General features: G+C 38.2%; 2 protein-coding genes across 2 annotated transcripts in view; one reads left to right on the forward strand and one right to left on the reverse strand.

The window, feature by feature from the left end:
• Positions 1-33: 33 nt before the first annotated feature.
• LOC145496898 (ubiquitin carboxyl-terminal hydrolase 46-like) lies at positions 34-10,353 on the reverse strand. Its single transcript, XM_081476668.1, has 11 exons — positions 10,252-10,353; positions 10,090-10,167; positions 9,782-9,995; positions 8,243-8,323; positions 7,131-7,321; positions 6,593-6,669; positions 5,521-5,604; positions 4,951-5,083; positions 2,066-2,130; positions 1,266-1,344; positions 34-858 (listed from the first exon to the last, which is right to left on the reverse strand). Exons 1-11 carry the CDS (start codon positions 10,252-10,254, stop codon positions 757-759), a joined length of 1,107 nt encoding a protein of 368 aa, XP_081332794.1. The 5' UTR covers positions 10,255-10,353; the 3' UTR covers positions 34-756.
• Positions 10,354-10,501: 148 nt separating this feature from the next.
• The window catches only part of LOC145497291 (uncharacterized), a 5,133-nt gene continuing 1,236 nt past the window's right edge, over positions 10,502-14,398 (forward strand). Inside the window, exons 1-2 of the mRNA XM_081477116.1 lie at positions 10,502-12,722; positions 13,102-14,398. The exon at positions 13,102-14,398 is cut by the window's right edge and continues 1,236 nt beyond it. Of these exons, the coding sequence (XP_081333242.1) occupies positions 12,625-12,722; positions 13,102-13,834 (831 nt within the window). The 5' untranslated portion in view covers positions 10,502-12,624 and the 3' untranslated portion in view covers positions 13,835-14,398. The remainder of the gene's footprint in view (positions 12,723-13,101) is intronic.

Genomic DNA, 14,398 nt, shown 5'->3' on the forward strand with positions numbered 1-14,398 from the left:
CTTTTCATTAGGTTGATGATATACAATACAAACTGTAGATGACAAGGATATACTTTATTAGCAGCGCAGACTTAATCAAAATATTTAACAACAAAATAATACAAAATTAAATACCAAGAGATTAACAAGACTACTCGTTCAAAACTACGAAATGAGAAATGTACATTTTAGCATTGCAGGTCAACTGAATGCATTTTGAAGTAAAACAGCTACATTGTACATGTAATTTCTTTTCAACAGCCACATTGAGGCCTAACATAGTAATCATTTACAGTAACCTGCCACAAGATCTTCTTCCCCTGCCCAGGGGGAGAGGGGAGGGGGAGGGACTCTCGTGTGAAGGCTTAGGATGTTTGACGTAGAATCCTAAAAGAGACCAATCTGGGTGTGGTTCAAGCTGTATTTGACCCCTACGAGATACCATAATTTTATTGTAAAAACAAATTCACACCTGATTGGTCTAGACGATCAGCACAGCGTGATGGCATTTTGCACATACAGCCCTAAACAATACTTTGAGGGCTAAAAATACTGAACTGGATACCCTTAATGATACTAAAATATTCAATGTACACTCCTAAACAAGATGTCAAGCATCCCGACCCTTGCACATGAAAGTCTCCCATGGGCTTCTTGAGAAAGCAACAAAATAAATCCAACGTGAATATACATTTAAAACATGGATATTTTGTAAGTCCTCTGAGTATCTTTCACTGCCCTTTATAAATTATTATCAGAGTTTTTCGTCATTTAATTCTATCCCCTTGCTTCATAGAAAAGGATGTAGCCTGATTCTGACGACTTCTGGATTTCTGATGTCAAGCCATAGAATTCTTCTATCGCTTGAGCTTCAATTTTCTGAAAAAAAAAAAAAAAAAAAAAAAGAAAATGTGAAAAACAAAGTAAATGACGTCTTGGCACAGAGTGAGGAATATTGGATACCATCAAATTGATTGCTTAAACAACGTAATTGAACTGAAAGCTAAACATTATTTTGCTTTGACCAAATAAAATTTTGCTGCTTTTATTAGTTGTTAAGTCAGCAGAAAAATTCAAATTGGGGTAAAATGCCAATCAAAATGTGGTTTCCAGTGATAAGCAACTCACTGCATACAACAAATGGTCCCATAAATAAGAATTTGTCACATACAAATTTCAAAATAAAAAAGTTTGGTGAAAACTTGCTAACTGACTTAATGAAGGTTTTTTAAGCCTACACTGTTACTGTTGGGTTACAAGTATTTCAATATGACTACTACACTAACCTCTACAATATCATCATCAAAGAGAAGCCAAAGACCATGACTTTTCACTATTGTGATATAGTGACCCCTGTTTGGTCCACTAAAAGAACACAAATTAAGCAAAATACATCACAAAAATTGCCCAAAAGAGACAGACGCACACACAGAGACAGACAAACAGACAAACAAACACCTAGAAGCAGAGTTTGCTTTGATCTTTCAGCAGACTGAGAGATGAATAGAGAGAGTAAGTTTCTAAAGAAACTGTGGTGCTGTGTCGGTGGGGAGTATAACAAGATAATTTGGTTTTATCAACTGAGTTGATAATGTAAATTGGCCACTGTAAAGAGATTCAAATCTCTTTACGGTGGCCAATTTACATTATCAACCCAGTTGATAAAACCAAATGGACTGAGAGATGGACAGACAGCAAGGGTCACTGATCTTATTGCACGATGTGAAGTCTTCATGATATCTTCATGATATTTTTGATAGGTTCAAGAATATTTTACTTTAGATAAAAAAGGCCACACTATTAGGCTTGCTCTTCTCTTTTTCCATGTAGCATGTATTTCATTACTCTTAACTTTAGGGCAAGGAGTACATATCCTCTACATTTGTCAATTACTTTTTCACAGTTTAGGAAACTGGTCTGAAGAATTCATAATTACTATTGAAAGATCTCCAGATTCTTTCGAAGCTCTGTCATATATTAATGATAACTGTTTCAGGTGTTTCTTAAAACAAATAAGGATACTGCTAAATAAATAAAAATATTCATTATGATGTATTTAAAATGTTAAATGATGTACACTGTTTACCTGCCACAATGTATGACAACAGCAACCAGGTCATAAAGTTTTTCATGATTAATTGCATCATCAGACTGGAAAAAACAAGTAACCAAAATAGATTTATAAAAAAGAAGAAAACACCTTGTACCTGGTTAATGCCAAAAACAGAAAAAGAAACACTTATTAACAAGTTAAAATATATTTCCTGCAAAAAACAGCAACTTCAGTAATGAACTCCTGTATGTGGTGTGTTTCAAGACAATATCTACATCATCAGAAGTTTGGTGAAAGCCAATCTTATTTGCACTGCCTCACTTTTTGGATTGATATTGTCAGCTACATCGCTAAAGAAGAAAGATGGAGTTTGGTTGAATTCTTGCGCCTTTGCTTGTGCTTATTTTACCCCAGTTATCATTTGTGAAATACGCAAACACTAAGTGAAAAAAACCAAATGCGCAAGCACCAGAAAAAGGGAAATGTTACTTTCTTTTTCTTGTTCTTATGCTTACTTCACAAGTGTGAACCAGGTTTAATGTTTCACATGCACAACTATGCAGTGAATTTTATTTGATCACACCACACTTGTCAAAGTTACAGAATGTTACAAATGACTTGTTTCAGTTAATTTGTTTGACTAGTACTCATAGGTTGATATCACGCAAAAATATCTACCTTGGGACAGATAGACTACAATCCTGGTCAAAGTCTTGGCCAGGGACACTTTGTACTTTTGCCAACATATGGTCTTTCTGTCCACCTCCACCTCCACACCCCCAACCGGGGTCTGAAATTGCGCTTTCCTGGTCGCCAATGCGACTAAAAATTTTGCACTGGCGACCAGAATTTCACAGCTGGTCGCCAGTGGGCGATTAACTATTTCAAGCCACAATAATTACACTAACTTAGATTTTCAGCCAAATCGATTAAAATAAAATTCAAAGTCGCCCACCAATTGGTCACTTACTTTTTACCTTTCTGCTGCTTTTGAAGTATAAAACCGATTTTCCTGTTATTATAACTCTACCACAACGTTTCACAGCTACGATCAGTGCGAAGCTTCGCCGCCATGTTTTTCCAGCGGTTTCCCATTACATACGTATTGCGGGCGCTGAAGGCCACGTGCATTCTTTCATCATGAATATTTATTCAGGTGATGTGGTGTCCAAAGATGTCCTAAAATCTTTCCGTAATTTATTACAAAGTGGAGACGGAACATCCGCGAAGAAATTAGTGGAAGATTTCGATATTCAACATGGTGATCCGTCGATTGTCTTGACAGAACGCGAAAGGAAAGATCATTTTGCACATAGAGCAAAGAACCAAACGGCAGTTTTCAGTCGGGTACATTTCTTCTCCAAAAGGTAGAGACAAGAGAAGGTATAAAATTGACTTGAAACATTTGGCTGTCGCACGAAACTGCGTATATGCCCAACATTTGATTCGTTCGTTGTGGGTTTTCAGTGGAAGGTGTATAAATAATCAGCGTGTTTGTATTTAATCTTATCGTTAGCGGAAAAATTGCCATCATTGCGACGCCAAACGCGTTCTCCTCATTCCGATTCTTAAAAGAAAAAATTGGCGAGCAGAATTTTCCATCTGGCGACCAAAAATTTTGGTTTGTGTTTCGCTGCGAAGGAAAATTTTATTGACACTTTTTGAAGACCAAATTTTTCCATATGGCGACTGAAAAAAAAATTTCAGTTGCCAGTTGGTGCCTGCCTAAAAAAGTTAATTTCGGACCCTGCCAACACAATGTTGATGTTGATTCATCCAACAGAGACCCTCTATTCCAACATTGTTTTTGGGGGAAGTGGGGTTCGGCAAATTATATAATGACTTCCCACTTCAAATCATGCATCACCAGTTGTCACTTTGTCAAGTGTCCCAAGGACTTGTGGCCAAGATTGTAGATATTAATCTAAAGAATTTATCTTCACTTGTATGAATTTGGTGATTCCAGAAAATATCCATATCCTACCACGGGCAGCATGAAAATTTTAACACCCCCTTGCCTTCGGAAATTTCAAAATACTCTACCTCCCATGCCCTCCAAATTCCAAAATCACTAACCTGCCCCCTCCCTTCTGGATTTCCATTTTTTACTTCAACCATCTGGAATCCAAGTTTGACTCCCAAAGACTTCCAATGAAAGTGATTTGACACTTTTACATCTTCCCAGAAGTTTACCAACTGTCTACAGGGTTTCAAATTATGACTATTACGATCACATGCATTCTTGACTAAATGACTAAAACTTCCTCCAATTCAGTCGCAACTTTGCAACTAGTTTTCGACTTAACTAGTGAATTGAAGGAACAAAAATTTCAATTGTTTTGTGTGTTAATTTCTATGGAAATTAGAACATACATTGGCAAATCCTGCCTAATTTACCTTTGATAATACAAATACTATTCACTTGTTCAGATGCTATTTGAGAAGTTTCCTTATGAATATGTATCGCTGGCACATAGTAAACAAACATGGCGGGTCAGGGTTTGTCACAAACGATTTTCTGAAAAGAAATTCATCAACCTTAAGGTCTCTGGAGCCAAATGTACAACCCAGATTTTATAGTTTTCTGTCTGTAAATGAACATGAACACATGCACGATCGATCAATGCTTGTCTTGTATCTTGCTTTCCGCATTAGTTAACAGTGTTGTCAGTTCGTTTGTGCTTTCACACTCTTGTCTGTCCCCTCTAGAAATCCCCCCCCCCCCCCCATGCCCTTGGATCTCCAATCGTAAGTATCCCCATGCCTTTGGATTTCCAGTTCAAAGAACCCTCCCTTGCCCTCAGAATTCCAAAAAGTCACCCATGGTATATATATGGATGTTTTCTGGAATCACCCATTATTACATTTATTGATGCAAAGAAATATTAACTTGTGCAAGTGGAGCTACTTGTACTTACTGTGTTAAAGAGCCTTAGTTCAAAGGGAAACACCACTCGGTAGGATAGCTTTGCATATCTCTGCAGCTGTTCCATGTATTTAAACCTCTTCAAGTGAAGTGCTAGAATCTTTGGTAGTTTCTTCACTCTCATTCTGAAGGAGAAATGGGTATAACAAATACATGAACATGATTTTCCAGTTCACCAATGCTGACAACTATACTTCAGTCCTGGGTGGAAGAAAAGAAGCATCTTGCCTGATCATGAGTAGGCCAACATGTCTCTTGCCATCTTTATAGAAACTCTCAGCATGGCTGACGCACGGTTGTGTCAATAAATTTTTGTACCCTAACAACTTAAATGAAGTCTCTAACTTACAAAACCAAATGTGGGGCCCCAATACACCTCAGAGACAGCATTTACAGTAATGTTATATAACCTACACGTACCAGTAACGTACATAGTGATACTGGCAAAGGATGAAAGGTAAAACTTTTTTTTAATGATTTGCAGCTCCCAGAAGTAATTAATTTAAGCATAATGTAGGGCTTGTTGCTGTACAATTTTAAGAGCAAGGCAACTGTAAAATACCTTTTTTGTGCCTCTTGCTTACTACAGCATGTTTCACAGAAGTATTTGTGTTCACTGCAAAGTGTCTCAGTTGATGAGAAGCCTCTGGTTAAGAACAAAACAAAAGAAAGTTCAGTGCAAATCAAATGAAATAAGTACCTGGATTGGGTGGAGTACAGTGGAACCCCGTTAATCCGTCATCAATACATGTAGGCCACAGAAATCTAGTTACAAGTATTAATTAACAGAGTAGCTGTACTAAAGGGGTTCTTTGAATAAGACAAATAGTGACTGAGCTTACAAGTTGGGGCCAGAATAAAGTAGTCATAATGGCAAGAAATATCATCTCTGGGCAGTGAGACAGAATCCACCAGAAATTCCAGTAACAAATGGACAAAAACCTAGTACCAAGATTATAAATTTACATCGCATTGCAAACTTCTGTGCGACTGTTTTAAATATCTTCTTAAAAAAAAAAAATCATTTCTAGCAACACCAAATGTTGAAAACGAATGTTGACCTTCGTATGAAATACTTGAAAGTACTGGTAAAATGAAACTGATGATGGAATTTTGCCTGTGTTTGCAAAAGTACCCTGAACTTTGAAATTTATTTTCTCTCGTTCCCATGGGAAATTGTTTTCGGTGTTTTTCCCTGGGCAATTATTTATGTATTTAGCTTCAAGAAAATGTAAAAATGACTGTAAAATACTTAAAATTATTCTGGTACCAGATGTTTGTCCACTAAAACCTGAAATTGCTTGATTTTCTATCGGATGTGGTCTTAATATGATACAACTTTTGAGCTGTAGAAAATTTACCCAGAAGACATTGGCCAGTAAACGGCAATCTGATCAGTTGATTTTAGCTATTGCTCAGTTAACAATGAACAGAACAGAATTTACCAAGAGTACAAATTAGTTATTAGTAATTGGACCAAGTCGAGTACAAATATTCAGGCAGCACTGGCCTGAAAAATGTCAAAATCAGACAAGTGCCAAGCTGATTTGAAATTACGAGACGTGCGCAGAACCAATCATGATCGAGAAGTTTGTTATAGATACGATTAATTTAATAGTTATACAGTTACTCACTTGAGACAATGTGTTATTGACGTATTTTGTTCGACATCCACCGAAAGATCCAGAAATGATTCATCCTTGCTACTTACCTAAAAAAAGTTATTATTAATGAAAACAATAATTATTTACTTCAACAAAAGGAATTATGTTTGGTTAATATTTAATAACCTACTACAGTGTATATGAAAATAATTTAATAGACGGTTCACAGCTAAATAACTCAACATTCCCAGTTGGTTTCAACCAGAGTAGCACCACACAACACGATGTACATTTTTGTACATTGTTCATATCATGGTTTAAATTTTGTTCTTTGTTTCAAATTTTTAAATCAGTTTGAATTTTCCTCTGCTTCAATTATACTTTATGAATATGAAACAGTTGGAAACTTGAACTTAAAAAGCAAACTTACTCACAACGTACCCCTGTACATACAAAATGGAAAAATTATCCTCATGAAGCTATGAAAGCATGACAATTTCAAACTATCATTCCAGAAGACTACATCTGTCTCCAATAGCATTCAGTTTGGATGTTCAAGTTAACTTACTGTTTCACAGCAGAGACATCTTGTTTCATTTGTAAGAATTCCTTCAAAGATATCATGAACCCATGTAGGCTCTGTTTTGGAGTTTTGCTGTGATCCTCCGTTTGTTGTTCCTGCAGAAGAGATGCTGCTTTTACTGCTGACACTGCTAGTGCTGCTATGTTTATCTTTTTCTTTCTCCTTTGCTTTTTCTCCTTCAATTGAAAGTTTAGCATAAGTCAGTCCATCGCAAGGTTACCCTCCCCCCCACCACACCTTAAATTTATATTAAATTTACACTTAGGTACTCATTTAATATACACCTGTGGGTAGCAAGGCATTGTGAGAGTAAAAGGTGTTTTGCCCAAGAACACAATGCAATGACCCTAGCCAGGGCTCAAACCTGGTCTTTTCAAATGCAACCATTAACCCCTTATCACTGATATGTTGGGTGATGTAGCAGCTCTCGTAAGGTGTCACATGAATGGCTTGATAGCCTTTGAGAGAACAATAGAACAAACAACAGAAACAATGCACCTAGCCCTAAAACAATAACAGCTATACACTATGACGACAAATAGAATAACAAGCTTATGAGAGCTGCTACACCTCTGGATATGTCCCTACACAGGCCCCCATTAAAAGCTAGTTCTGAGATGTTGAGAATAAGAGTATGGTCTTTCCTGGGCAAAGTAAAGCAGTCAACTCATGGAGCAGTAGACAAATAGCAATAATTGCTCAGTAGCAACAGGCAATTTACACAATGACATCATTTGACTACAACTACAAGAATCATGCACTGTTCCTTTTTCTTAATTAACACAATTGTTTTTTAAAAGTAAACTCACTACAGCTTTAAAACTCATAGAACAGGGGAAAATGAAATAAGTTCTAGTATTTGCAGCCAAAATAAATCGTGGAAGTCTGCCACTGCAGTGGAAAACCACCTTCCTTTGTTATGCAGCAAGTTCCTTCAAACCTTATTACTAAACCCCTGCATAAGGAACACAAGACAAATTTTCTTTGCCAAAGAGTGATAGAGTAGCATGACTTGCATGCAGTGTACAAAACCTAATATAATAAATTATTGGATAGTTTGGGGTTGACATACAAAATATTAAATTTTACATGTGTACCTTGTAACAGATCTGCTATTGTATTAAGAAGATAATTTAAGAATTCATGTGCATCTTGTTGCATGTAGTTGTCAAAAAGTTCTGTGAAAAGAATGAATTAAATTCCATGAATAATCAAAGTGACTTTTCTACAACTTGAAAAACATCCAAAAAAGTATTTATGAAATGTTCGAGCAACAACATCAATGCAATGGCCAGGCTGCAGCTCAAACATTGTGTCTTGATCTATAGTGTTAAACATCATTGAAAATGAGTAAACATTTTGTTTTCTGATTCTGCTGAATTTGTATGGAATAAAACAAAATTGCTTGGGAAGGTTGGGAAACACCTAAAAGAAACAAGTAATGCTTTAAAGATGGAAAACAAAAGTATCCCATCATTACAAGGGAGGACAAAAGACTCCGAAGAAGGACCAGGGCTGCAACTGAAATCCACTGAGAAAGATGAATGTTTTGACATTCTTATAAACAAGGTACATAAATATACCCTGCAAAATACTTTACCAAACAAAGTTGAAGGATATGGCCAGGCCAAGAGGTAAGAAATATAATTTTCACCCTCCATAATTTTCCCACCAACTGCTACTTGGTTTTGCAGACAAATTTAAAATGTAATTACTTCAGAGAAATTCCAGAAATTTATGTACATTGGTAAGCATGCCCAATTAGATACAAGATGGCCAACTTTCACATGTACATTTCATGTAGTAATTTTTGCTGAGTTTGCCAACCAAAATGGCTAGAAGAACCGTGGAAAGGTCTGCGACTTGGAAGAGACTTAACAAATATTAAGAAATCCCTCTGCTACCATAGAAGAATAATATATTATATTAAATATCACCAAATTCCATCAACATCTCTATATCACTCTTTCCTTTGGAAATCATCATGATCAACATCAAGTGATATTCATGAATAGAGTCACTAGCATTAATGATGATGACTGCACATTAATTGACATACACTTTAAATATATTGATTACATCATCCTTACTGCTAGACATTCAGAATTTTTACAAATTTTTGATGTGTATTTTTACTCCAAAGGAAAACATCTGTCCATCTTAGTTTCATTTGTAACTGTAAAATAGATTTCTACCAACGGGCAACACATATATGCAAATTATGCATTATCAGAGTAAACTCAATTTTAACCCACAGTGCTTACTAAGCATTTTCATGGAAGTTACTACAACATAATCACATTCTTCACTTTTCACGAAAAATTCCCCGAGAGACTCCGCTTGCTTTGGGTGGGTAAGAAATTCTGATCCTCAATTAATTAGCACCTGGAACAAAACTTAGTTTCAACTCACTCAGTTCAGTTCTATCGCTGTGTGCCATTTTTCGAACACATTTATATACCGATCTATCGACTTTTACAAGGAGCAGATTTATTCAACGAAAGGCCAAAGCCATGGACTCGATAAATCTGGTCATAAGCTTGCATATAAACGGGCAATCAAAACTATAGGCTAGATAAACTTCTGCCTGCATACTGCAGCTTCCTTAAACTGCAGATCTCCGTAAATCAACTTACCGTTCTCCTTTCTAAGTCTGGCTACGAATTTCTTGGGTGCCAAAACACCAACTTTCTTCTTTTGAGAAGCGATGTTGCCAAAAAGATCAGCCAAACAAGTCAGCAAGGATTCTTTCCTCTTGGAAAGGGGTTTGTACCCCAGCACCCTCTCTCGAAATGGACGACAGAAAAATAGCGCTTGCAGCACGGAGTTACAGTAACAAGTATTCCCAAACTGCAACGATGCAATAACAATTATGACTTAGCGCATTACACTAGGAATTCCATTTTTTACATACACGACTGAAGGAATTCACGCATGTACTTACATTTACCAGACCAAAATAATGTTCATTTTGAGGAAATTCATGACCGATTTCCTTCTCCAGTTGCGACGCGGTGGCACCCTACAAATTAAAATCCCCGAATTACTAAGTCGTCAAATTATACAACAAGACACTTCAAACAAACCGGAGGCTACGTTGTAATACCATAGTTATCTTTCAACCCATTCTTTTAGCCCATTTCTTCCACGACAATGCTAAAGTCTGTCAAACCTGCCATTGGTAATTAGTTGAAAACCAAAATAAAGTTGAGAGATAGATTTGCGCATGACTGGCCAGTCACCAGTCTTCTTCGAGTTTCTTCGCGTCTCAGAGCGTCAGCACAAAGGTTGTTCATTCGATTGCTAAACGCGTCACATGATTGAATATTGGGGAATATCCGAGTGATATCCCTCAATTTTCATATCCTGGGTGTTGAGAAAAATATTTGAAGTATAATTAACACAACAGCCTCCGTTTGACTTGAAAAATATATGGATATATGTGAGGGGATTATCTTGGTTTCCTTGGGCATTTATCTGTTCCTCGGAGCTAACAGTTTTCGTCGAGCTTCGCGATCTCGGAAAACTTTTTGCACCTCGGAACAGATAATGTCCGCGGACAAATATCCGAGCATATTTTCGCACCAAATGGAGGCTATTGTCTATATATGGCACAAAGTGCTATTACATGTACCTGATTACTAGGTAAGGGCCTGTTTACATGGAAGGAGGATGCCCCGGCTAACCAGGCTACCCGGCTAGAAGGGTTGACACATAGCCCGCCTTTACATGCAACTCACCTAACCGAGGCAGTGAGAGGGCTGCGTGGGCTATCTTTTGAGCCGCCGCTAAGCACAACCAACAAAATGGCTGACCAAAGAAACTATTTGACACCTTATTTCAGCTTCCTGCACGGGTACGGACCTATTCTCTGCCTGAGACTCATCTGCTAAATTGATCTCTTCAGATTGCCTCCAATTCTCTTCGGCAGATAACACTGGCGAATGGTAACTACGAAAAAATTCACTTCGCGCCGCCATGTTTTCGCGGTTTATCTCACCTCGGCTAACCGGGATAGCCCGGCACGAATCGTTTACACGGTAAAAAGCTATCCCACCTAGCGGGGTGCCCCGGGCAAGTAAACAAGGTGCCCTGGGTAGGCGGGCTACCCTGTCTAGCACGTAAACGCTTCAATGCGTTTTCTAAAGAAACGTATGAGATGTTAGCCCTCCCAGGGTAGCTCGGTTAGCCGGGTAGCCTGGTTAGCCGGGGCATCCTCCCTCCATGTAAACAGGCCCTAAGTCAGGTAATAACCAAAGTGCAAAGGTTAGGCAGTGCGGGCGGGGTCGATGGAGCTAGGGAGTTGAAGGATAAATAAACGTTTTATTAGACGTGTAGTACCATATAACAGTCATGCATTTATGCAGCTAAAACGGTATCTGGTATGCCCCAAGGTTATCAAGAAGCCAATTTTGATCTGATAAAATTCTATCTTTGGGGTATCGAATGGTCTTTGCGAGCACTTACGAACAAGCGAGCAGTGCGTTTATTTTCGCGAGCACGAGCAGTGATCACATTTACCTTGACTGCGAGACATGGGGCATAAAAAAACATAGATATATTCATTTCTCATCCTCGATCTGATTTATTTATTTCACAAGCCTTGAAGCTATTTTAAATGTCAATAAATCGAAATAGGCCCAGAATTGTGGGCAAGGGGAAATGATGAAACGCAACAAAAAAATTACTGTATAAGTAACAAGATACAAAACCGATATGTAACTACGGCCACCCTGACCCCCGTAACTGCACCCTCGCCACCCTAGCCACGGTCCAATCCTCGCCACTCTGACCACCTTGGCAAACCTAACCACCATCGCCACTCCAACAACCCTGACCACACCCTAGTCACCTTTGCCGTGCACCCAAGCTAACCTGCCCCCAGCGACCCTGATTTTGCAGGCCATCCTGGCCACCCTCACGACCCTCGTCACCCTTATCATCTTTGCTACCGACATTACCCTCGCTATAAAGTGTTAAACCAGGCAACTGCGGACCATGATCCTGCTGGTTGGATCAATGATGATCTAACTGGCTTAAAAAATGAGGAATATAAAAGCAGAGACCGATACAACGTTGGATTACTTTTTTAAAAAGGTGTTCCATATTTCGGCTGGCAAAACCAGGCGTGGGAATTCACGGTATTAAACTAATATTAGCAATGATAATTAACAATAATTATTGTTCTGCCTCAGTGTAAAACTTGAACCCGGCCACCGTTGTCACTTAGCCATCCTGGCCGCCTTGGCGAACCTCCCCATCCTTACCACCGGCTAGGCAACCCGACCAACCTGATTTTGCGGGGCACTTTTTTGGTTGGCCTGAAAACCCTGCCCTCCCAAAACGGCTGGAAATCAAGCCTTGGTTTTTTATCCTCCTAGCAACGAGCCTAGAAACCAGGGCGAAATCCCCCGTTCCCTCCGCTCCCTGCGGACAGTGGGTCACCTCTGACCAAAAGCGCGCGGGCTCTGCAATCAAGATGGCGGCAGATTATTCGGAAGGTTTGTTATGTGCTAACTGTGGACGTAAACAAAGATTTATGAAACTCTGTACCGGCTGCAGACAAGTATTTTATTGGTAACATTGATATATATTGTTTCTTACTAAGTATTATTGGTCAGACATGTTTAAATTGCAAAAACCTGAAAAACCTTGAAAACCAAAACAACAAAAATTATGAATGATGTCAACTCTGATAAGCTCATGACATATTCTACATAAAACAATCTGCATGTTTTACGACGGAATGCCCACCATCTTAGCAGATTAAGAGCTGTTAATGGGTCCCTGAAAGATCTGCTGGGTTTTTCATACAGCCCAAGAACGGCAGAGACCTTGTTATTCATAATTTAGTTCATTTTATTTCCATCCATTTCAAACCATTTTATTTTGTATCATTTCGATTCGTAACATAACATTTCATTTGATGACTAACATGAACTGTTTGTGAATATAGTTGTAAGAAGTGCCAAGTATGTCACTGGCCATACCACAAGCAAAGTTGCCAGGATTTTAATACCAGAGACAGTGAAAGGAATACATCTCTAACTTCTGTGTCTTCTACACGACCTTCTAATTCACTACTCTGGAAATCGTCTTTTTCGGTGGATAACAGTGGCTTAGGTGAACTATGTAAGAAGGAAGACATATCTGAGGAATGTGCCAACTATTCCTCTCATGCTATAAACAGTAACAGTTCTGTTAATGAAGGAGAGTGGAAAAAAGGTGGTGGAAAAACTTTCGACTCTGATAAGCTTAGTAATGAAATACAACAAATCTGTTTGCCATCTTCACAAGAAAGTAACAAAACTGAAAATGTCGCAGAGAAGGAAACTGTTAAAATTGTCATCAAACACAACAAAGTGAAGCAGGAACTCACAGTGTCAAAATCAGACAATCATGGTGATTCAATTTTACAAGTTATTTCAGATTCTGTTAGCATCCCAAAATCAAAGCTAAAACTTATCCATAAAGGTAAGATTGCGACAAGCGATAATATAAAGGAGATGCTATTTGATAAAGCTTTATTTTTAGCATTTGGAGAAATTTCTGAAAGTGAAGAAGGCTTAGAGAAGGCAGACATTGACTTGATTGTTGAGCAGCTTGGCATAGATAGAAATCTTGCTATCAGAACTTTAAGAAAGACAGGCAATGTTCTTGATGCTATAATTGAGATTGGAAATATGTGAAGGATGTGTTAAATAAAGTGAGTAAAATATTGCTAGGCCTGTTTGTTCAATCCTAGTCTGTCTTAATGCATAGTTCGTTACTCTTAATTAGTCATCAGTTCATGAATGAAACGTTGGTGATAATTGTCAGGAACTTTTTAAGACACCCTAAAAGCTGTCAGAATTCATGCAAGGGGGCTTGACACAAGTCAAGTTTTAACCCTGAGAGGTACACATCATGCACACGGACACTAATATTGATGAATAATAAGTAGTGTAAGTGGTAACGGCCATCATCCAAGAGCCACAAAAAAAATCACAGACAGAAAATACAGTAAATTCACCTCTTGACATTTAGTTCAAAAGACAGGCTTACATGTATTTGTGGCTTACTAAATATACCATTGATGATATGTAAGGGTAAAGTCTGCTTTGAATCGTAGTGGCCGATTAGGCCGACACTTATCTTCAATTTCCTTGACATGAAGTAACTAAGAGCTCAACTGACAGAAGGTTGGATGACAGAAGGTGGGATGATGCTATGGTGGGGGCTGGGGAAGCACTTTTTTCCTGCCAGTATTGCTA

The sequence above is a fragment of the Orbicella franksi genome, chromosome 9, assembly GCF_964199315.1.
Source record: "Orbicella franksi chromosome 9, jaOrbFran1.1, whole genome shotgun sequence".
NCBI lineage: Eukaryota > Metazoa > Cnidaria > Anthozoa > Scleractinia > Merulinidae > Orbicella > Orbicella franksi.

What these genes read in the sequence shown, in the direction of transcription:
- LOC145496898 (XM_081476668.1), bottom strand. An exon ending in ATTATTTTGGTCTGGTAAAT is followed by an intron (nt 9,996 to 10,089) that starts GTAAGTACATGC and finishes GCATCGTTGCAG; the next exon opens with TTTGGGAATACTTGTTACTG. An exon ending in TTGATGATGATATTGTAGAG is followed by an intron (nt 859 to 1,265) that starts GTTAGTGTAGTA and finishes TTTTTTTTTCAG; the next exon opens with AAAATTGAAGCTCAAGCGAT.